The sequence below is a fragment of the Acomys russatus genome, chromosome 15, assembly GCF_903995435.1.
Source record: "Acomys russatus chromosome 15, mAcoRus1.1, whole genome shotgun sequence".
Taxonomy (NCBI): Eukaryota; Metazoa; Chordata; class Mammalia; order Rodentia; family Muridae; genus Acomys; species Acomys russatus.
Window position 1 is genome coordinate 29,239,992 of NC_067151.1, and position 22,119 is coordinate 29,262,110.

Here is a 22,119-nt window from a genome sequence, read left to right on the forward strand (position 1 = left end):
GAAATAACCTTTTTTAAAAAATGTTTTTTATTAATTTATTCAGATTACATCTCAATTGTTATCCCATCACTGGTATCCTCCCGTTCCTCCCTCTTTCACCTTCCTGAAATAACTTTTATCAAGGGCAGTTTGACTGTTTCTTTTAAAATTCCCAAAGCGCATGCCTGCTCTCTCAGTGACTCCTATTTTTGCACACTCTCCATACTTGTGAGGATGTGAAATGACAATGACACGAGGTTGTTCTTTACAGAACAGTTTGTACCAGGCAAAGGCAGGAAACAAGTGAGACGTTCAGCAATGCCCTGTGCTTCAGTAACCTGATTTTTTGACACAACCATGAACAATCACCTATATCAGCCTTTTGGTTTTTTTGTTTGTTTGTTTGTTTTTTGTTTTTGTTTTTGAGACAGGGTTTCTCTGTGTAGCCTTGGCCATCCTGGACTCACTTTGTAGACCAGGCTGGTCTTGAACTCACAGCGATCCGCCTGCCTCTGCCTCCCGAGTGCTGGGATTAAAGGCGTGTGCCACCACGCCCGGCTTATATCAGCCTTTTAAGATGCATTTTCCCCCAAACCTTCATATTAGGTGTACAGGTTTTCTGGCTCCTTTCCTTTTTGGTCTTCGGTATTGAGCTCAGGGCCTCACACAGGCCAAGCCTGTGCTGTACGACCAGCTCCTACGATGACATTTGAAGAAACAATTGGGGACAGTGACCTTGGAGAATGTGAAGATTTGGAGAAAGCTTTAGGAAAACTCCCTTAACCAAGTGCTCTCATCTGAGAAACCGGAACAGAAATGAGGTTAAGGCCAAATTCACAGCTGGATTTCACTGCCAAGGACGATCCTCTAGCTCCCCGCCTATCTACAGGGGGCGGCTGTCTGAATGCGGGCCCACCTCGGCAGAGTGTGATTATAGAGGGGAGGAGTAGGAAAGGGTTTTTCTTTGTGGTCCGTTTAAACTCCAGTCTCATAGCTGCTGTCAAATAAGATCTCACCAGGCAAATTTTGTAGTCAAGCTGAAGGGACCAACCTCTGCCCGCGGCACCCCTGGTTCAGGATCTCCTCTCATATCTACTTTCAAATCAGTAGGAAGCTGTGTTCGATAAAAGGATTATGAATAGGGGCCTGGATTAGAGAGATGCTAGAGACTAAGGGGGAAGGAACAAACCTTCCTAAGAAGCCTGGTTTTCTTCAGATGTTTCCTTTTTACATAGAAGAATCCCATGTAAGAAAGAAGAGTGACATACAATAGCAACAAGGAAACAGGGGCTGTTAAAAAAAAAAATTAAAACCGTAATACGCATCCTGAATTCTAAGGCATCCTAGTCATTAAAAGAAAATGCCACCCACATTTCTTTTTAAAAGAGAAAGCAAATCAGAAAATCAGGCAGGGAAGCATTTGTTTCTGCTCCGTAAAGCAAAAAGGATCGTTGTCTTTCTATGGCTGTGCTGAATCTATATTAGATACCCAGATCTGGGAGCTCACGTTGGGAGAAGTGAAGAGCAGGTGGGAATAGGCTAGGGGCGCACACGCAGGCAGTTTAAAGGACTCTGGGGGGAGGGGCTGTGCCCTAACACTTGGGGCTTATCTCCTTTTGCGACTTCAACACCTCATCGCCTCCATTCTAAAATAAAATAAAAATTAAAAAAAAAAAAAGCAATCAGCTAAACTTAATTGGGGTTAATAAAGTAACAAGGTTGTCACTAAACGCTCTCCTCTGACCCTTTGGCCACCACTGCGGTCCTCAGGGAAAAGTGAGATTCTCGTCGCAAGAAAGCGGTTCCCACAGAAGACCAGATCTGAGACGCTACGGGATCTGTGTGCTTGTGCAACGGTCTAGTCTTCACCCTGAGCCGCCCCTCTTTTGGGTTCAAGATGACTGGAGGCCGGGGACTCGGCTTACAGGTGTGCATAGGTAGGGTGGGAAGGGAGACCGGGAGTCGCCGAGCCAATGGTCTTCCCTGTAGGGTCAGCGCGCCTGGGGCGCCCCGGACAGATGCCAGCTTAAGAAAACAATCCTCCGAAACAAACCCCACGGACTTCCCGAGAGCTCCGCGAGGACGCGTGGGCGGAGCGGGATGAGTGGAATCCACGAGGCGCCCCGCCGCCCACGTCGCGTCCGGGAGCGCGCAGCAGCCCCGCGCCACCCCCCGCCCCGAGTCTGGGTCTGGGCTCCGCGCGGAGTACTCGATTGCACTCTGTAGTAAACAAAAGTATGGTCGCCGCCTCCACGCTGGTTTGCCTCCTAGCAATCCGAACACTGAGACGCGAGAGACTCAGGAACACTTGAGAATTACAGAAAATAATAACGGAGATCGGGGGAGGGAAAAAAAAAGTGTGTGAGAAAGAAAAACACCCCACTACCCCCCACCAACCTACGGCCGCCTCCCGAGGGGAAAGTAGCGCCCGCCCAGGCCCGCGCTCATTGGCTGCCGAGGCGGAGACGTGGCGCGCCTATTGGTCGCGCAGACTGTCCGTCAGGGGCGGGCCGGCGCGCGCGCCGCCGCGGGCGGGGAGCCGCTGCAGAGCCCGTAAGACGGGAGGCTGCGGAGTCGCTGCAGTCCCCGCCGCCGCCACATTCAACAGGCAGCAGCGCCGCTGTCGCGCGGCCGCGAGGAGAGAGAGATCGAGCGGCCCGCGGCGTCCGCCCGTCTGCCCTTAGCGTCCGCGGCCCTGTCAGTGGTAACGTGGCGCCCGAGCTGCCGGGCCCCGCGGCCTGGCCCGTGCCCGGTCCAAGCCACGAACTCGGAGGACCCTGGACACCGGTGGCCCAGCGAAGTTAAGTTCTGGGCGCGCCCGTCCGCTGCGCCGCGCCTCGCTCCGGCGTGCGTCCGCTCTCCGCGGCCCCCAATCTCGGAGCGACTCTCCTCCGGTCGCCCGCTCCGCGCCCCCGGTGGCCGCGTCTCCTGGTACTCTCTGCTGGTGGGGGAGGGGCCGGGGTCACCATGGCCGAAGCGCCCCAGGTGGTGGAGACCGACCCGGACTTCGAGCCGCTGCCTCGGCAGCGCTCGTGCACCTGGCCGCTGCCCAGGCCGGAGTTTAACCAGTCCAACTCGACCACCTCCAGCCCGGCGCCGTCGGGCGGCACGGCCGCCAACCCCGACGCCGCGGCGAACCTGGCCTCGGCGTCCGCTGTCAGTACCGACTTCATGAGCAACCTGAGCCTGCTGGAGGAGAGTGAGGACTTCGCGCGGGCGCCAGGCTGCGTGGCCGTGGCGGCCGCAGCTGTCGCCAGCAGGGGTTTGTGCGGGGACTTCCAGGCCCCCGAGGCGGGCTGCGTCCACCCGGCGCCGCCACAACCTCCGCCGACCGGGCCACTGTCTCAGCCCCCACCGGTGCCCCCCGCCGCCGGTGGGCCACTCGCGGGACAGCCGCGCAAGAGCAGTTCGTCGCGCCGCAACGCGTGGGGCAACCTGTCGTACGCCGACCTCATCACCAAGGCCATCGAGAGCTCGGCAGAGAAGCGGCTCACCCTGTCGCAGATCTACGAGTGGATGGTGAAGAGCGTGCCCTACTTCAAGGATAAGGGCGACAGCAACAGCTCGGCCGGCTGGAAGGTGAACGGCCTCGGGGCGGTCCTGGGGAACGTGCTGGGGCAGGCGGAGGGGTCGCTAGTGTGGGTGCGCGGGGGCCCGGAAATGCAGGGCGCGCGCGGGGAGAGCCGGCGAGAAATGGCAGGTGTGGCAGGCTTCCCTGAGACCTGGAGCTTTGGACCAGATGCACGCGAGGGAGTTCTACAGGGACCCGGAAAGGGCTTGTTTGGCAACTAAGTGAAATGCCAGAGCAGGCGTGAAAGTTTTGGAGCGAGGGGTTCACTTCGACATCCCGGACCTGCGAGGGGTCGGGCGGCTGATCACCTCCCACACGCACACTCACTCTCTCGGGCTTTGGTCGCCAAGGTTTCCCCGGACCCACCAACCGGGGCCTGACAGAGCACTGGACCACCCACGCTAGCATACACACAAGCACACGCGGGGCTCATGCTGTTGATGGGATGGCTAAACGCGCAGCTGGCTGAGTTTGGTGCGGGCCCGCTGTAGCCGAAGGTTCTCCAGGCTGGAGCAAATTTCGCTTTATCCAAAGTGGCCTGAGTAGGTCGTGGAGCGTTCCCACTCACTGGGTTAGGATTTCCGATGCGTGCAAGTGGGCCGCCAAAGCTTTTAGGCTCTGGGCAACCTAAAGTTCAAGTGTGACCCTTGGCCGGGGCGGGAGCGGGTGAAGAGGGAGGGACCGCGTGTACAGGAAGCTAGAGCCTTTAAAGGGCCAGTGCCTCCAGCCTGAGAGGCCACACTGTGCTCTCGGGGGAAGGGCTTCCACAGTTGGGCATGCCTGGGGAGGGATGCTTTTAAGAAAGACCAGAAGCTGCTACCTGTGAGCAGATTGGTTATGTGAGTGTTGGTGAGTGGTTTCTCTTACCGTAAAGCGTGGAGCTGCCCACGGGGCGAGGCTGGGAGCTTTTGCGTGAGTATTTGATGGACGTCTTAAGTGGGACATTCACGTAGGGAATTGCCAGAGACCTCCTGCATCGAAGGAGGATTGCAGATTTGTACATTAGGTGTTTAGGGCCCTTGTTTACCCTTCTGAAGGTGGCAGGAGAGACCAAGGTGACTCAGTGTGGACTTAAACAGCCCTACCCCTGGGGAGGGAGGTGGAATAAAGCCTGGGACCTTTTTGAGGAGAGAATTGTAGTATCACACAGGGGACCCTCTAGAGGTGCGGCCACCCCTGGCTGACAGTTTTTCAGCCTCACAGGTGGAGCGCAGATGTTAAGATTTTCCAGTTTATTGCCTTTCATAGCTTTCTCCCTCCTGGTCTTGGCTGTACAGCAGAGCAGAGATCAGTCTCCTTCGTGATTGTTACCGCAAGGTGGTTTCGCGTACTCTGTCATCCCCGCGGTTAAAGTACCTAAAGGTCAACTTACTCACACCGTAGGAAAATTCTTGGAGAAGTAGCCAGGGGTTGCTTTATTTTTTGCCACAGTGTGTTTTAAAGATGTCCACGAGACCTTAACCCTTACGTGTGCAATATTACCAAGTGCTCCAAAAAAGTAAAATACCTGTGTCTCATAGTCTAGTTTGCAAAATAGTGATTGTCTTTAAAATCCAATTTTACCTAACACTTGACTGTAAGTTCTTGAGTGCTTTACTCATCTGTGGAATTTCATCTGTTACATAAAGCATTTGCTATTAAAAACAAAACAAGACCCTAAAACTCTTAGGGCACCCAAAGCACAGTGTGTACTCAACACCGCTCTTTTGTGTTCTTGGAAAGGGATGCAACCTACATGAGTTTGTGGGGAGTGCCTTGCTTTGATGGTACCCGCGCGATGTTTGGGGGTGCTTTTGGTCTTGCCTTTCACATGGCGTTGTGAGGATACTCAACTAGAGCTGTAATTTGATTTTAAAAATCAGTTCTTAGAAAAATTGGTTCTCGTGTCACATTTTTTTAGTTATCTTATTTCATTCTTCTAATTTCTTTTTGTTGTTTGGTTTGGTTTATTTTTAGAGGTAGGGTTTCTCTGTGTAGCTCTGGCTGTCTGGACTAGCTTTGTAGACCAGGCTGGCCTCAAACCCACAGCCATCCACCTATGTTTCCCTCCCAGAGTGCTGGGATTACAGGCATGTGCCATTGTGCCCTGGCTCTTTGGATTTCTTAATAATGTAAGTGTAATTGTTTTTGTATTTAAAAACATTTTTTTTTTCTCATTGGAACTAAGAAACCTGTTAAGTACAGGCTCTCAGAGGTGACTTGATTTGAGCAGCTAGTAAGTTTTGGAGGGGGAACAGGTCACGGTCTTTTCAAAGGAGTACATGCTTGACTGTAAGAAGCCCGACAATGTAAGTTAAACCATAGCAAATGCATTTTCAGTTTGAGTAAAGGGGTATTTTAAGAAGAAACCTGAACGGCTGTAACTCATAACTCCTCTTCTGGTTAAAGTTTTCAAAAGAACGAGTTTTGATACTCGTTAAAACCCAAGTTTCACTCTCCGATCTGAAAATTCACAAAAGAAACTGTATGACTTACACTTAAAGTCTGATTCCAAACTGCTAATCAGCTGAGGTTAACTGTTTTAGTATTAAGGACAGGCAACTTTGAGATAGGATATTTCCTGTGATCAGCTATTGAGAAGTATTAATTAAACTGGGTCAATCATTAATTAAAATGTGTTTCATGATTCGCTTCCCGGGGCTGGCCTGAGCATTTTGGAAGTGTTTTGCAAAGGACGTAACAACTGGAAAGCTGTTTGTGTCCAAAATTTATTTTTAGAAGATGGCATGTAGTTCAGTGGTAGAATGGCTTCCCAGCGTGCAGGGCTCACCCACTAACCCTGTATAAACAGGGTGTGGCGATACATGCCATCAGTTGTAGCACTTGTCTATAATACTGAGATGGACAGGGAAATGATACATATTCTGTACACAGGTCAAATGTATGAAGAATAAAACTTTTAAACTGGGCATAGTGATACACGCTGATATTATGGCACCCAGGAATTGGAGGCAAGAGGATGCCAAGTTGAAGGTCACTCCCTCTACATAATGACTCTGTCCTGGGCCACGTTGGCTTACATGAGATATTGAGTCAAGGGGGGAAAAAGACAAGACAAGAAAATGAAAGGAAAAACAAACCTTTTAAATGTTTAGTTCAGTGTTGAGCATATATACCTTTCCTGTTTGTGGGCCTGGTATGTAAGTAACATCTGTCTTATATTGATACTGTGTATGCGAGCACACACTGGCTAACTGGTATGCATGTGTTTGTGTTGGGAGTCTAGTGGGACATCTTCCTCTGTCTCTGGGTCTCTTACTGTGACACAAGCTTGGCCAGACTGGCTTGAAATGAGCTGCAGGGACTCCGCCTGCCAGTACTGCATTACAGGCTTTTATATTGGTGCATGAAATCAGAACCTAGGCTTCAGGCCTGCGAGGACAAGCACTTACTGACTGAGCCGGTTATCTGTAATTTTGATGTTGGTTAGAACAGTCATAAGTAAGACAGAGTAAGACCTAAAGCCTTGGAAAACCTGGGATCTTTTAAACGCCATAGTATTTGTAAATAATGAAACTCTTCTCCATGACCTGTTTTCTCACACAGAACACTTTCTAAAGTTGTGAGTGGCCTTTTTTCTTTTTTCTTTTTTTGCTGCGGGCTTTGAGTTGGCTCTTGTTTATTGTTTTGATAGAATACTTAGAATGCTCTAGGGCTGGGGATATAGTAGTGGGTAGTCCGCTTGCCTAGCAGGCAGGGTGGTCCTTGCTTGTATTCCATGTGCATGCTGGTGATTGGAACAGGTGGGAAGAGGAGGCAGGAGGGTAAGCTCAAGGGCGGTCTTGGCCGTGGATCCACCCTGGGGCATAGGAGACCCTGCTTCAACAACAGCAAACTTGGTTGTAACATTTAAGATTAATTAAAGAAGCTTTTAGTTTGTCGTCGTTTTTTAATGAAGTACCTACTTATTAATTTGGGGTGAAGTTTCTTTTTTATCAGTAATACCTTAGTATGTTTCAATTATCTTTAGCCTGCACGTAAGTCCTTTAATGTATGGATGAGCAGCAGCAGGACTAGGGGCTGCCTGGCTGCTGTGCTGTGTGCACTCACTGCTGACTTACAAGAGCCCTTCTGAGGCAGATTGCATGACTATGGGGCGTTTCTTACTTCTGACTTATTATTTTTAAAATATCCTATTTTATTGTAAGTGTTATCGCCTGTGTGTAGGCAGGCATGGAGCCCACAACAGCTTTCGGAGCCCCTGGAACTAGACCTGGGCCCTCTAAAAGAGCAGTAAGTGCTCTTAAGTTCAAGCTCCCTTTCCAACCCCTATTCCTAGCATCTGGTGCCTTTTCTCTTTCTCGTCACTGAATCTACCTTAAAACCTAAAACCATTTTTTATATTCAGACAAAGCCCTCAGAACTGCAATATACTACCTACTAAGAGACAAGAAGATGAAGAATGAAAAGAGATAGTATAGTTATGAAGCAAAGTGTGTGTGTGTGTGTGTGTGTCTGTCTGTCTGTCTCTCTGTCTGTCTGGTTACATGTAAAACATTTTAGAAATTTGAGTCATGTACGTAGCCCCACTTAGGATACCAAAGCAAGAGGATTGTGAATTTGAAACAAGCCTCACAGCAAGCCCCACCCCTCACCCGTCCCCAGAACAGAAAATAGACACCAAACATGAAAAACATAAGAACGTTATTGTTATTGGCCTGTGAACTTTTTCTCAGCAGGAAGGACCTTGCATGTTTGGTGTTTTTCTTTTTATTGCTTAAGGATTATTCATACATGCATATTTTGATATCCACCTTCCGTTCCCTCTCTTCCAGCTTCTTCCCAATTTCCCCCAACACTTTTTCCCTCCTAGCTTCATGTGCTGTGGTTTTAAAGGCATTGAGTGTACTTAATGCTTTCAGTATGTGCATGGGTGTAGGACTATTTATTGGAGCATTGGTAGCTTCTTAAGACCTCATCCCTGAGGAAAACTGACTCTCCTTCCCCCAGTAGCATGAGCTGTCAATAGCTCCTCAGTTAAGAGTGGAACTTGGTGAGCCCCTCCCACAGCTGTGTTGGGATTTTGGGTGGCTGATCTTGTGTTGGTCTTAGACGTGTAGTCGTAGTCACTATGAGTTCATGTATACAGTGGCTCTGTCACGCCCAGCAAATAGCGTTTTGCTGTAGATGACTACAACTGTGGCTATTAAAGTCTTTCTGCTCCCTCTTCTAAGAAGCTTCCTGAGTCTTGCGTGTGGTGGTGGTGGTGAGCTGTAGACGGATGCTGCAAGGAGAGCTGAGCCTTCCAGAGTGTCTTACTCTCTGCATGTTGACTCGCTGTGGGTCTTTGCAATCTGCTGCAAGAGAAGCTACTGTGAGGAGTGTTGAGAGATGAGCTAATCTATTAAGATAACTTAGGGGACCGTTTTTAGTATGTTCATTTTGCATGATGATAATAATTCTAGATTCTTCCTTAGAGACTATGACCTAGGCAGCTATGGGGTTTGGCCCAGTAAACAGTAACATGCTTGAGTTCCATTTTGAGAAGCAGGATTTAAATCCAGTGAGAAAGTGGTTGGTTACTCCCATACTGTTCATGCGGCTGCTGCACCAGTGGGCATGATTTTGTCAGGCTAGTCATTGTTTTAGCTTTCAGGATTTATAGCCAGGCATGAATGTGCATGACTTTTCTCTCCTAATATGCATAGAAACTTCTAGCACTATGAAGGCTAACTAGTAGGAATGAAGTGTCCAACTTGATTTCTGAGTTATGACTGAGCTATCCTTAGCAATAGAGTCCTACTGTCAAGTTTTGGATGGTAATTAAACGCAATGGCAATAGGTATGCACTTGTTTTTAGGGGGAGGGGCATTTATGGGACCCTGATAAGCAACGGTTTGAAATGAAGTAGTCTGTACCTGGCACTAGTTTCTTATTTGATAGCCTATGGCACCTAGGAAAGGCATTGTGCCACCTTCCACTGGTACAGGATAATATCATTTAAACACCTTGTATATGTGTATATTTTAAGAAACATCTACAGTAGTAGGTGTCTATACTGCTTTTTCAAGTGTCTTTAGTGTTGTCACCCGTCCCCATGCTCCTCCCACCCCCACCACATTTATTCCTCCTGTTACTTTTGTGCCTTCATACATCAAAATTCTATTCCCTTCTCTTGAAGTCCAAACCCTCTGCGGCCCCTTGCTAATTTCCTGTTTAAACACACACATGTAAAGATTCACAGCTAGCCGCCAGCCGGCACATCTGAAAGGGAACGTTCAGTGTTTGTCTTTCTTTCTGTTACCTCACTCAGCATGACAGTTTCCAGGTCCATTCATTTACCTGTGAATTTCATCATTTAATTTCTCTTCGTGGATGATTGTTATTTCATCAGTGATGGGTATGAAGGCTGTTTTGTATCCCATGCATTGTGAATAGTAGCAGTGAGCATGGACGGTACAGACTACCTAAAATATGCCTAAAACAGGCTAGCTAGGTGATACGGTAGGGCTGTTTCCAGCTTTTTGAGGAAACACAACACTCGTTGCCATAGTGGATGTTCCAGTTTTTCTTTTTGTTAAGACAGTGTCTCACTATATATCCCAGGCTGACCTGGAACTGACTATGTAGACCAGGCTGGCCTGGAACTGCCTGTGTAGATAGAGCAGGTTGGCTTCCAACTCATAAAACTTCACTTGCTTCTCCCTCCCAAGTGTCAGGATTACAGCTACACGCTGCAGTTTGCACTCTTGTCAATATACATGCTAAAATCTATAATTAAAAAAAAATTTTGGTCATTGTGATTGGAGCAAGATAAAATCTCAAAGTAGTTTTAATTTGCATTCTCTGATGGCTAAGGATGTCACACATTTTTAACACTAAATTTCAGCCATCTGTATTGTTTTGAGAACTCTTAATTTAGTTCCATCCTCCAATTTTTAATTGTTGTTTTGTTTTTGTGTTTAAGGCTTATTGGGGGGGGGTGTTATTTGCTTGGGTTTTTGTTGTTTTATTTATTTTTCAGTTCTTTGTATATTCTAAATAGTAACCCTATGTCAGCTTAGTAGCTGTTACATTTTTTTACTCCCTTTCCCTAGGTTGCCTCTTGTGGAATAACGGTGTCCTTTGCTGCACAGAATCTTTTTTAGTTCATGCCATTCTGTGTATTAATTGTTGATCTCAGTGCCTACAGTCCTTTCCTGGACCTATACAATGAAACCTCTCTAGTCCGTTTGAGGTATCTGGTCTTATTTTGAGGTCCTTGATCATTGGGTGTTGAGTTTTGTGTGGGCTAAGGGGTGAGGATCTGGTTTCATTCTTCTATATTTAGGAGTCCACTTTGGCCAGCACCATTTGTTGAAGATACTGTCTCAATGTGTATTTTTGACCTTTTTGTTTGAAATCATCTGGCAGTAGGATCACTCTGTTCTGGCCAGTATGTCTGTCTTTATGTCAGTCCCACGCTGTTTATTACTTTAGCTCTGTATTAGGACTTAAAATTGGTGGTAGTGAAACCTTCAGTATTTGTTATTATTGAGGATTATTTTGGCTATCTTGGGTCCTTTGTGTTTCTATATGAGCTTTGAGATTATTTTTCTTTTTTTATTTTGAAATTTTGATGGTGATTGTGTTGAATCAGTGGATTGCTCTGTGTAGAGTGGCCATTTTCCTGTTAATCCTAGGACTCTGTGACAGTGGGAGTCTGTTTCTATTTCATTGTTTCCAGTCTGTTTAAATTATTCGTCATGGATTAACTGTGGTTTAAGCATCTAGAAATTCATCCTTTTTTTTTTTTTAATGTAAATTTAGTGTAATGTAAATTTTAAGTTTGTCCTTAGGAATCTCTGAACTTCCTCAGTATCTCTTACAGTGTGTCCCTTTTCACCTGTAATTATATTAATTTTGCTCATTTTGAATTTTGGCTAGTTGGGCTGAAGATTGGTCAATCTTCTTAACATTTTAAAAGATCCAGTTCATTTTATTGATTCTTTGTACTGATCCTTAGTTTCCATTTCATTAATTTCAGCCTGTGTTGTTTTTCAAGTGTGTCAGGTAATTAACATGAGATCTCTTTATTTTTTTTATATAGTCATTTAAAATTGCAAACTTTCCCCTTAGGGCTGCCCACATTGTGCATCATAGAGTGTGGAAGGAAGTGCTTCCATTTTCATTCGGTTCCACGAGTTGTAAGATTTCCTCCTTGATTTCTTCCTGACCCAGTTGTCATTAAGAGGTGCTGTTTAGTCCCACAAGTGTATAGTTTCTGCAGTTGCCTTTGTTGTTGATTCCATTGTGGTCCGGTAGACTGACTACAGGATGTTACTTTCAGTTTTCCTATGTTTCAGAGGTGCTTTGTGTCCTAATATGTGACTGATTTTGGAGGAAGCTGCAGAGAATATGTATTCATGTTGGTTACTACTTTTCTGTTGCTGTGAAAGTACCCTGATGAAAGGGGAGTTAAAAAAGGGTTTTGTGCTGGTTACGTTTTTGTCAACATGATACAAACTGGGGTCATCTGGGAAGAAGGAACCTCAATTGAGAAAATGCCTCCCAAATTTGGGGGCATTTTCTTGTTCAATGGTTGTTCAATGGTTGATGTGCCTTGGGCAGGCACATGGTCCTGGGTTGTGTTGACAGCAAACTGAGCAAGCCAGTAAGCAGCATCCGTTCACTGACTCTTGTCTTGATCACCAGGTGTTGCCCTGATGGGCCAGCATTCAAATGTGACTTGACCTTTCTTTCTCTCCTGCAGCGGTTCACTCCCCTTCCTTCATTCTGTGCTTGTAGTTTCACTTATGCCTGGGGAGTTTCTTTTCTGGTCCTGTTCACTGGTGTTCTATAAGTCTCTTGTACCTGAATAAGCGTCTCTTTCTCTAGAGTTGGGATTTTTTCTTCTATTATTTTATGGGGACTGTTTTTGTGGTATACCAAAGCTTTTTCCTGTTCTCTCCATATCTTAAAGCATTTTTTGAACATTTCTTAGTGACTTTTATTGAGTGATGTACTTTGTTTTCTAGCCCCAACTCTGTTTTCCACACCATCCATTTTGTTGAATCTTTCCACTGAAGGTTTTTATTTAGCTTACTGTTTTTCATTTTCAGCTTAAAATCAGTGTGGCTTTCTTCAGGTCTAGCTGTATTTTCCTATCGTCAATTGACTTCCTTATCTCACTCATCTCTCTCTTTTTCTCTTGGAGTATATACATGGCTTCTTTGAGTTGTTTGAACATAGTTAAATCATTTAAAAAAGTCTTTGGGAGTTCTCTTAGGCAGTTCTTCATTATGACCCGTTACCATAGGATTCAAACTTTTGGAAAAGACATGTTAAAGCTTTTTAAAAAATTGTTTTGATTGATTTGGTTTTGTGGGAAGATTTTTGCTTTTGTTTTTTCTTTAAGACTGGGTTTCTCTGTGTATCCCTCCCTGTCCTGGAACTCACTCTGTAGACCAGGCTGGCCTCAAACTCAACAGAGATCCACCTGCCTCTGCTTCCCCAGTGCTGGGATTAAACACATGATCCCAACTGTGCCTGACCAATGTTTGTTCTCTTAAAATATGAGATATTCATTCCTTGTTACTCCCCACACTCTTCCCTTCTTTCCAGACCCTCTATTTCTAACTTTTTAATTTTTTATTCTTTTAGATCTTATCCAGCCCAAGCGATCCTCAAAGTCATTTTGTAGCTAAGAAGGGCCTCAAACCCTTGATCTTCTGATATCATCCTCCCAAGGCTGAGATTGACAGGTGTGCTTCCAGGCCTGCCTGCCTGGAAACAAGAAATTCTAAATTGAAGTTTGTAACCTGGAAATGCATTTATGGCAGTTATGCAGAATTTATAGTCCTGGATGAATTAATAAAATGCTTATAATTTTTTAAATGTGAACTGTAGTTTTGCATTAGCTGTATGTTAGAGGTCTTTGATGCCTCTCCCATTATAGTGCATTGTTATCCACTAGCCTGCCTACAAGAATGAGATATTTCAGTTGATACTAAAGCTGTTAGATGTGGTTAGGCCGAGCCTCAGAACAATGCCAGTTAACCCAAAACGATGCCAGTTGACTAGATTAAATATGTTCTTGACTAGATTAAATATGTTCAGAACACCAGAGTAAGTTTGACTAGTGTGTGATGAACCAAATAGTTTGTTTATCCTGGGCAAGCACTTTACCACCCAGCTGTGTTTTCACTCCTCTCTTTGTTATTCTTTGTTTGTTTTTTGAAACAGAGTCTCTCAGTGGCTTAGGCTGGCATTGAACTTAAGACCCTCCTTCAGCCTTCCCAGTAGCTGGTGCAACATAAAAACTTCATGTGGCATAACAAAGGCATGTATGCAGACTAACTCTAAGCCGTTTTAGGCAGTGACACTGCAGTAGTAGTGTGTTTATACCAGTGCTAGGAGACACTGTTTTATTTGAAAGCTGCCCTGCTGGGGAATGGGAGACAGTTAAACACAAATAAACCTAAGAGCCCACTACTGGGAGGTTTTATGTGTATGCTACCTTTTACATAGAGAAAATAGCTTTTAGACCACACTTGCATGATGGTTCATTAAACCAAGCTAAGGAATCAGCTGATTTAAAATATTTGAAATGATACATCTATGTTTTTAGATCCAGTGCAGTCATGAGTTTCCTCCTGTTCCCTACCCTCCTTCACCCCTTCACTCTGTAAGTAGAGAGATGCTGTCAGGGATCTGTGACCTTTAATTTGTGTCTCTTCTTGAGTGTCATTTGCAACGGGAAAAGTATAGGGTATTAGTTGCCTACGGGAGTAGAGGTGGAGGTCAGTTTGTAGATCTAGGGGGAGGAGAACCTTTTCTACCTCCATCCCAGCACTTCTTTAATTGTTGGAATAAAAACATATCTACCAGGTGGCGTGGTGGCACACACCTTTAATCCTAACACTCAGGGAGGCTGAGGCAAGAGGATCTCTGAGTTAGAGGCCAGCCTGGTCTACAGTGAGAATCCAGGACAGCCAAGGCTACACAGAGAAACACTGTCTCAAAAAAACAAAACAAAACAGCAGCAGCAACAAAAGCCACATCTACCTTTGTAGAGAGCGGTACCTCTGGTCTGTGTACACCTGAACACCCCTGAGAGTTGTGGCTGTGTTCAGGAAGCGACTTGGCGACCCTTGGAGGATGCTCCTTTTCTCACTGTGATTCTGTTTCAACGACTTTCAATCTCTGGGAATCAAGACTGTCTTAATGTGACATTTGTCTTAATTACAGTGTGTCATTCTGTGTGGCATGAGTTAGGAACTGATTCTAATGATATATCCAGGGCCTTAACAGCCATGAAGAGCCTCCCAACTTCATCTGATTAAAGTGGAACTATGGTTAGGAGAAGGGTGAGGAGCGAGGAGGCGTCTGCTTCCTTTTGTCTTCGGTTGGAATAAAGAGAGTTCTTGACGACATGGGTTTTCCCAATTGCTGTTCCTCATAAATTTGGAAAATAGGTCATGGTTTTGTGAATTTCTGCTGGTATTAGACCAGAAATTTTTATAAGTGTTCAGTTGGAGAAAAAAATATTTTTTTTCTGTTTACAGCCATATTTCTCCCGTCATTAAGTTGTTAAAGTACTAAGTTGGTTTTGTGAGGTTCCTAGTTAAAACTTTGAAGGGTAATTAAGTGAGCCTGATAGCTGAACTCACACAACACTCCCTATTGTAGCTGCTATAGAAAAACCAAGGAGTATTGATTATCTATGAAGTCTACTTCAGGTCTAAGCAAGGAAGATAAAGGAAGGAGAGAGGGAAAGGGAAAATTGGTTAAATTATGTGGGAAGATAAAGATGATCTTTCCACTGGCCTGGTATTCCAAGGAGTTAGCTGAGGCCTAGGAATATGGAGTTTTTCCTCTTTATTTATTTTTAAGGATTTATTTATTTAATGTATATGAGTCCTCTGCTTGCATGTACACCTGCAGGCCAGAAGAGGGCATCAGTCCTGTTATAGAGGGTTGTGAGCCACCATGAGGTTGCCAGGAATTGAACTAAAGACTTCTGGAAGAACAGACAGTGCTCTTAGCCACTGAGCCATCTCTCTGTATTAGCTTCCCTTTTTATGTTTTTCGTTTAACAATTTTTACCCCTCCCACCTTTAAATTTTATGTTCATGAGTGTTTTACTTGCATGTGTGCAGTGCCTTCAGAGGCAGGCAGAGGGCATAGATTCCCCTGGGATTGGAGTTATAGATGGTTGTAAACTACCATGTGTGTGCTGGGAATTGAATTCAGGTCCTCTGCAAGAGCAGCTGGTTCTCTTAACTGTTGAGCCATCTCTCCCTCCCTGTTTTCCACTTTTAAATCTAGAAAATGTGTTAGCCCCATTAGTGCTTTACCCTAGAAACCAGCCATGCAAACGGGCAAGGGAAAACACACAGAGGACCTTTGCCTTTGCAGGATGCCAAAGGTAAGAGTTAGACCCTGCCTTCTGTATCTGAGGAGCAGTGCATTGAGAGTTCAAGTTTAATTTGGGGAGAGAAATTGTAGAATCACTTAACTCCCAAACTCACAAGTAATGTGTCCTTGAAAGTTTGAAAACAAGTCCCTATAAACATTTAAAAAGTGTCAGATACTTGAGACAGTTTGGTTGCTTGGAGTCAAGATCAAAGGAAATGACTTAACTAGAGATGCTGTGTTGGCAGATTCTTGAGTTAATAATAGTCAAAAATTGCCTTTTGATTTGGTTAGTTTTACTGTCCCAAGGCTGTAGAGAGTGTCAAGTGGTATGTGTGTTCAGTTATGTCGCTTTTACCAGATGATGGCTTCATAGCTCTTGCGGCAAGGCTTGTAGACTCAGCGACTGTCACTGAAGTGAGAATGCAGTGTCAGGCAGCAATCCTCCTTACTTGGGCATTTAGCACAAAAGCCCAATAACTTTAAGACCAGAGTTACACTGACCTCCCGTATGCCTCTCTACAGGATTGGGGGTGCGGATGCCAAGGAGAGGGAAGATGGTAGAACTTGTAACTATCTACTGAGCTTGTTTGTGTACTGGATGGCTAGCAGATTGAAGCTCTAAATTTAAAGGAAGATGTTACTCTCTGAATAGATATAGAGGCTATCCGAACATTTCATTCAGTGAATGAAAAAAAAAAAGCTCCTGTGTACCATTTTACAGCCCCTCCCCCATAATGTGGGTCTCTTTCAGTCAGCATATTAGAATTTAATTTTCTCCTTGGTGGCACATTATGGTATTTGCATACATCGAATGTGAAAGGTCCCTGTACTTTATTCTGTGTGAGTAAGGGAGTGTGTGTGTGTGTGTGTGTGTGTGTGTGTGTGTGTGTGTGTGTGTGTGTAGCACTCTCTTGGGATGAGGTTGGTGAAAGAATGAATTCTGTAGATCTCAGATTTGTATTGCTACACAAGTTTTCAGATTATTGTAGAACATACTTATTTATTTATTTATTGGCAGGGTCTCAGGGCAGTGTGACCTTTTTGGTTTTTTGTTTTTTGACGACATTGCTCAAAGCAGTGCTTCCATAATGTCCTCTTTCAGTGACCCACAGATGTTGCCTTAAGGGGAGACAGGGTCTCTGCAGGTCTCATAGGCCTGCTGCTTGTTTGTTGTATCTAGCCCAGACCAACTGGGGCCATGCGATCTTCCTTGTTTCAGTTAACTCCAGCAGGGCCAGGCAGGTGCCACCACTCCTGGCTGTGACGATTACCCGAGTACAGCCCTGGTATTGCAACAACAGTGAAAGGACTGAGAAAGGGCTGTTTTGCTGCCATACCACAGAATTACATCTGCTTCCTAAATCAATCAGAAACATCATAAATAATTAGTCTTTTAAAATTATCTTAGAATTCAAATATCCAGAAGTGGAGACAAGAGATCTACAGTGAACTGTTTTTTAAAAATTACAAAGCCAACTTTTGTTTAAAGCTCTTTGAACAGAGGACATGGACAGTTCTTTCACATCCACCATACAGTACATCAGTGGGCTTGATTTTTGTTATTTTTCATCTAAGGCTGAAATTCCAGGTCAAATCTGGTGAAAATGCAGGTCAGACAAGTCTGTCTGTTTTGTTTTTTTCAAGATGGGGTTTTTCTGTGTAGCCCTGACTGTCCAAGAACTTGTTCTGTAGACCAGGTTGTCCCTGAACTTACCTCTGCCTCCCAGTTGCTTGCTTGTTTCAGTCTTTTTTTGTTTTGTTTTGTTTGTTTGTTTGTTTTTCAAGATAGGATTTCTCTGTGTAGCCTTGGTCATCCTGGATTTGCTTTGCGGACCAGGCTAACCTTGAACTCACAAACATCCACCTGCCTCTGCCCCTCCACGTGCTGGGATTACAGGCGTGCACCACCACACCAAACTTCAGTTTTTTCTTTTAAAGACATGGCCTCATGTAGATTATTTTAGTCTCAAATTTGCTGTACAGCTGAGGGTGACCTTGAGTTCCAGCCTCCACCTCTTAAGCTGCTAGAATGACAAGCAAGGGCCATGATGGCTGGGGCATCTACTTTTGTAAATAGACAGGATCTTATTAGCTGTTCTTGAAATCAGTATGTACCCCAGACTACTCTGGACTCTGGGGGACCCTCCAGTTTAAACCTCCTCAGTGTTTTATTACAGATGTGAGCCACCATACTCAGCCTGAACAGAATTTATTTTGCTATATTTTATTGTTATCTAATGTGCATGCCTGCTTTGCCTGTGCACCATGTGTGTCTAGTGCCAGAGAGGCCAGAAGACTTTGAGTTTGCTGGGGTTGCAGTTGCAGATTACTGTTAGGCCCATTGTAGCACTTGGGAACTGAAGCCGGATCCTCTGAGCAGCACGTGCTGTAAACCACTGGTCCCTCTCCCTAGCTCCTTACTTATTTTCTGTGCATTTTTAAAATTTATTTTGAACAGATTTTTAATTCTTTGATGCAGTGTATCCTTTGCTTGGTTGTTGCTTGGAGACTTTTGAGAATACCCTATCTACACACTGTAATAACACGAAAAGCAGCTAAAACAATCACCATGGGAGACATTTTCCTCAGTGATGTGGTGGCTGGTAAGCTCACTGTGCCGGTAAATGTGCTCCCGCTGTGGACATGAAGGAGGAAGAGGGGCTAGCTGGGAGAAGCAGGGTTTCCGTAGGTAAAGGAGGAATATAAGAATGTGACCAAGATACATAAATACCTGGGTGAAATTGTCCAAGAAATATAAAAAGTGTATATTACAACCCTGACTTGTTTCTTCATAAACCCCCCCCCACCCCCACACACACACCCTGCTTTTTAACACATCTTGCTTTGGATTAGGAAGCTACATTGAGTTTGCTGGATGACCCCATTAAGTGCATGAAGCCAGCCTGAGTTTGCTTCTCTCGCCTGACCAGTCCAAAGTCCTGGAAGTTCCTTTGAGAACACTTTGAATAGTATTTGAATAGTATTGTCAAAATGTAGGGCCCCCCCCCCCCCAGCCGGGCGTGGTGGCGCACACTTGTAATTCCAGCACTCAGGAGGCAGAGGCAGGCGGATCCGCTATGAGTTTTGAGGCCAGCCTGGTCTACAAAAGCCAGTCCAGGACAGCCAGGACTGTTACATAGAGAAACCCTGTGTCGAAAAACAAAAAAAAAAAAAAAAAAAAAAAAAAAAAGAAGAAGAAGAAGAAAAGAAAAGAAAGTAGGGCCCGAGTTTTTAATACTAAGTAGAGTAAACTAAACTACAACGAACAATTTGAGATAGATAATGTTGCCTGCCTTTACATTCAGAAGTGTGTAGTTTTAATTCCTGGCCTATAAAATTACAAGGCTACGGACTAGGGAAATTTCTTATGTTGGCAAAGAGGCAGAATGTGTGGTGAGTTTGTTTCTGGGCTTGAAAGGCATGGGAGATAGTGCTGCCTTTGTTCGGGGTGAGTGATGAGAAGACAGAGGTTTGGCTCAAGCACAGCTGGCCGTGTAGATGGGATCTCAGTGCCTAGAGCTCTCTGCCCCGTAAACTACTCGGGTCTCAGCCTGAGCCTCATGTCTGTGCGGCCTGGTATATCATGCAGGACTTAGGCATGTCTTTCCTCTTACCCACCGTGCGTGCGTGCGTGCGTGCATGCGTGCATGCACATACTCGGTATCCTCCTGCCTCTGTCTCTGGAGTGCTGGGATCAAAAGCATGTGCTACCCTGCTCAACCCCTGCTTGCCTTTCATGTCTTGAGGTTTCCTCCGCTTTCGTTTGAATTTGTTCTCTCATGCTGGCTTCTGGCAGCTCTCCCCCCCCCCCCCCCCCCCAATCTCCAGCCATTTCCCCTTCCTGTAACCTTTTATTCTTTCTGTTGGAGGCAACATAGTCGTCACTCTTTGTCTTCCACTTCCAACTTTGATTGCTGGAGGCTGTGTCTCAGATTCCCACTTTCCTTCTTATAATGATGAGCAGTGGTAATTGGCTAGCCAGTGGCAGTGTCTCCAAAGCATGCTTGGAGGTCTTTGGACAATAGGTTAATCTGTGTCAGGGTCACATCAGAACTATCAGAATTTTATAATTCTCCCAAGAACCTCACTTACAGCTTTAATTTTGTGGTAAATATTAGGAGTCTTCATCTGTGTTTCTGGATTGCTAACCTTATGATTCATATTTTGACAGTCACCTCACAGCTGTAGCGGCATCCTCATCTGTAAAGTGGGATTAATAATGCTACTGAGAAATACTATAGGACAAGTTGAGATACTTCAAGACAGAGGCTGTGTAATTACCCATACTGTGCACTTTAGCACTAGTCAGAATGCTTGGGCTTCTAATTCAAAGGAACTGAGAATCTACTGGTGTCATGATTCTGTGGAAGACTTGCAAATATAACAAATCAGAACAACAACAGCAACAACAACAACAACAACACCCCCAAAACCAAGACTACACAGATGCATCTTCTCAGTTCTATAACAAGAAGGTTAAGGGTACTATATTGCCCTTACGGGGCTTTGTTGTTATTTGTTGGTTTTTCAGACAGGGTCTCACTATGTAAACCTGGTCAGTTTGGAACTCAACTGTGTAGTCCAGGCTGTTCTTGAATTTACAGATAACACTATCTCTGCCTCCTGAGGGCTGAGATTAAGTGCTTGTCCACCATGCCCTGCATCTTGGATTTTATGTTTTAGAAACACTTTTGTTAGGCAGGGGGCTTCCTGGAAGCATAGAAAAGGGAGGTCATGTATGTGCGTGTAGTCCTGCCTTCTTCAGGCCAAGACAGAGGGATCATCACTTGAGTGTGAGGCCAGCCTGGACACCATATTGGGACAACAGTATAGGAGGGAGAACAGGATATAGCTTGTGGAAGGCCCCTAGGTTCAGTCTGCGGCAAAGTAAGTGAGCAAGACGAGCTATGTAAACATTGCCACATTGCCATAGTCATATGAAGTGATGTGGCCACTTTGTTGCTCTGTCACAATGAAAAACTATCTTTGAAATCTTAGACAAAAGGCTAGGACTTGAGAAGAGAAGTTCTAAGATAAGATAAAATTAAGGGATGGATGATCAGTTAACTAAGAGTTCTAACAGCGCACATCCTAACAGTCCTCTGTAGCCCCGGCTGGTGTTGCAGGCCTAGGCACCAGGCGTGGGCCTGATGATAGAAGGTCACTGGCTTCTCCGGCTAGCTGTGTAGAGTTTGCTTGGTTTTGTGAATTTGTCCTTCTTTCCTTCCTTATTCCTTCTTGTTGCTAAAAATTGAGTACAAGGCCTGATGCTTGGTGAGTATATACTGTGAGAGACAGACAGACAGACAGACACACACACACACACACACACACACACACACACACACACACACACACCCTGATCTATACCCCAAGTCATTAACTAGATGCTAAAAGATGAAAAAGTACTTTGATACAGCAGGCTTTGGATTATGGACTTTTATTTACTTTGAGGAAATACATTGACAGGCATTTGTGATGATGATAAAGTCCTGGCTTGAAGTCACTCATGGTTTCTATACGAGATGGACAGAGGAGCTCTAAAACGGCTCAAGGTAGAACCCAGTGTTTCCCTTCACTGATGGGCGGGCTCCTCCTGGTGCTGTAGGGTGCAGGTAGGACAAACATAGTTCCATATGGAGGAAAGGGGTTTGTCCTTGTGAACTTAACTTTAGGAAGGCCTTCTCTTCTAAGGGACAGGGACAGAATACATCTATCACTTTACTGATGTCGGTTTTGTTTACCATTTGAGGACTGCCGTCTTCTGTATCGCTTGGTACTATCTCCATTGCATGGGTAGGAAACCAGGGTCAGGAGAGCCTAAGGGACTGTTGCAATAGCCCTCCTGGGCTTGGCAGATCCTGGGGCAAAACACTTGTTTACATTTAAAAAAAAAAAAAAAAGAGTCTTGCAGTGGCGTAGCTTCCTGCTCCTGAACTGTGCAGTGTCTGAGCTTCCTGCTCCTGAACTATGCTGATAGAAAACAATAAATTTTGAGATTTACCCTGTGCTTGATGTTTTATACAGTCTCACCGTCATATACCTCCTCTCTCTGGCTTGGGATTCTGCCTCCTCCTGCCTTGGCTTTTTTAGTACTGACATTACAGCATTGCAATTGGGCCTGACTTTTAAGGATTTTTCTCAAAATCCAAAATAAAGTGGACAGACAAAATCTTTGGTAGGTACTAGTAGACCATTGGTGGTAAAGGCACGGCCTTGAGTGTGGGGCT

The 22,119-nt window shown here is 45.1% G+C and overlaps 1 protein-coding gene across 1 annotated transcript in view; it reads left to right on the top strand.

The window, feature by feature from the left end:
- The first annotated feature begins 2,519 nt into the window (after positions 1-2,519).
- The window catches only part of Foxo1 (forkhead box O1), a 79,382-nt gene continuing 59,782 nt past the window's right edge, over positions 2,520-22,119 (top strand). The window contains exon 1 of the mRNA XM_051157125.1: positions 2,520-3,558. Coding sequence (XP_051013082.1) covers positions 2,947-3,558 — 612 coding nt within the window. The 5' untranslated portion in view covers positions 2,520-2,946. The remainder of the gene's footprint in view (positions 3,559-22,119) is intronic.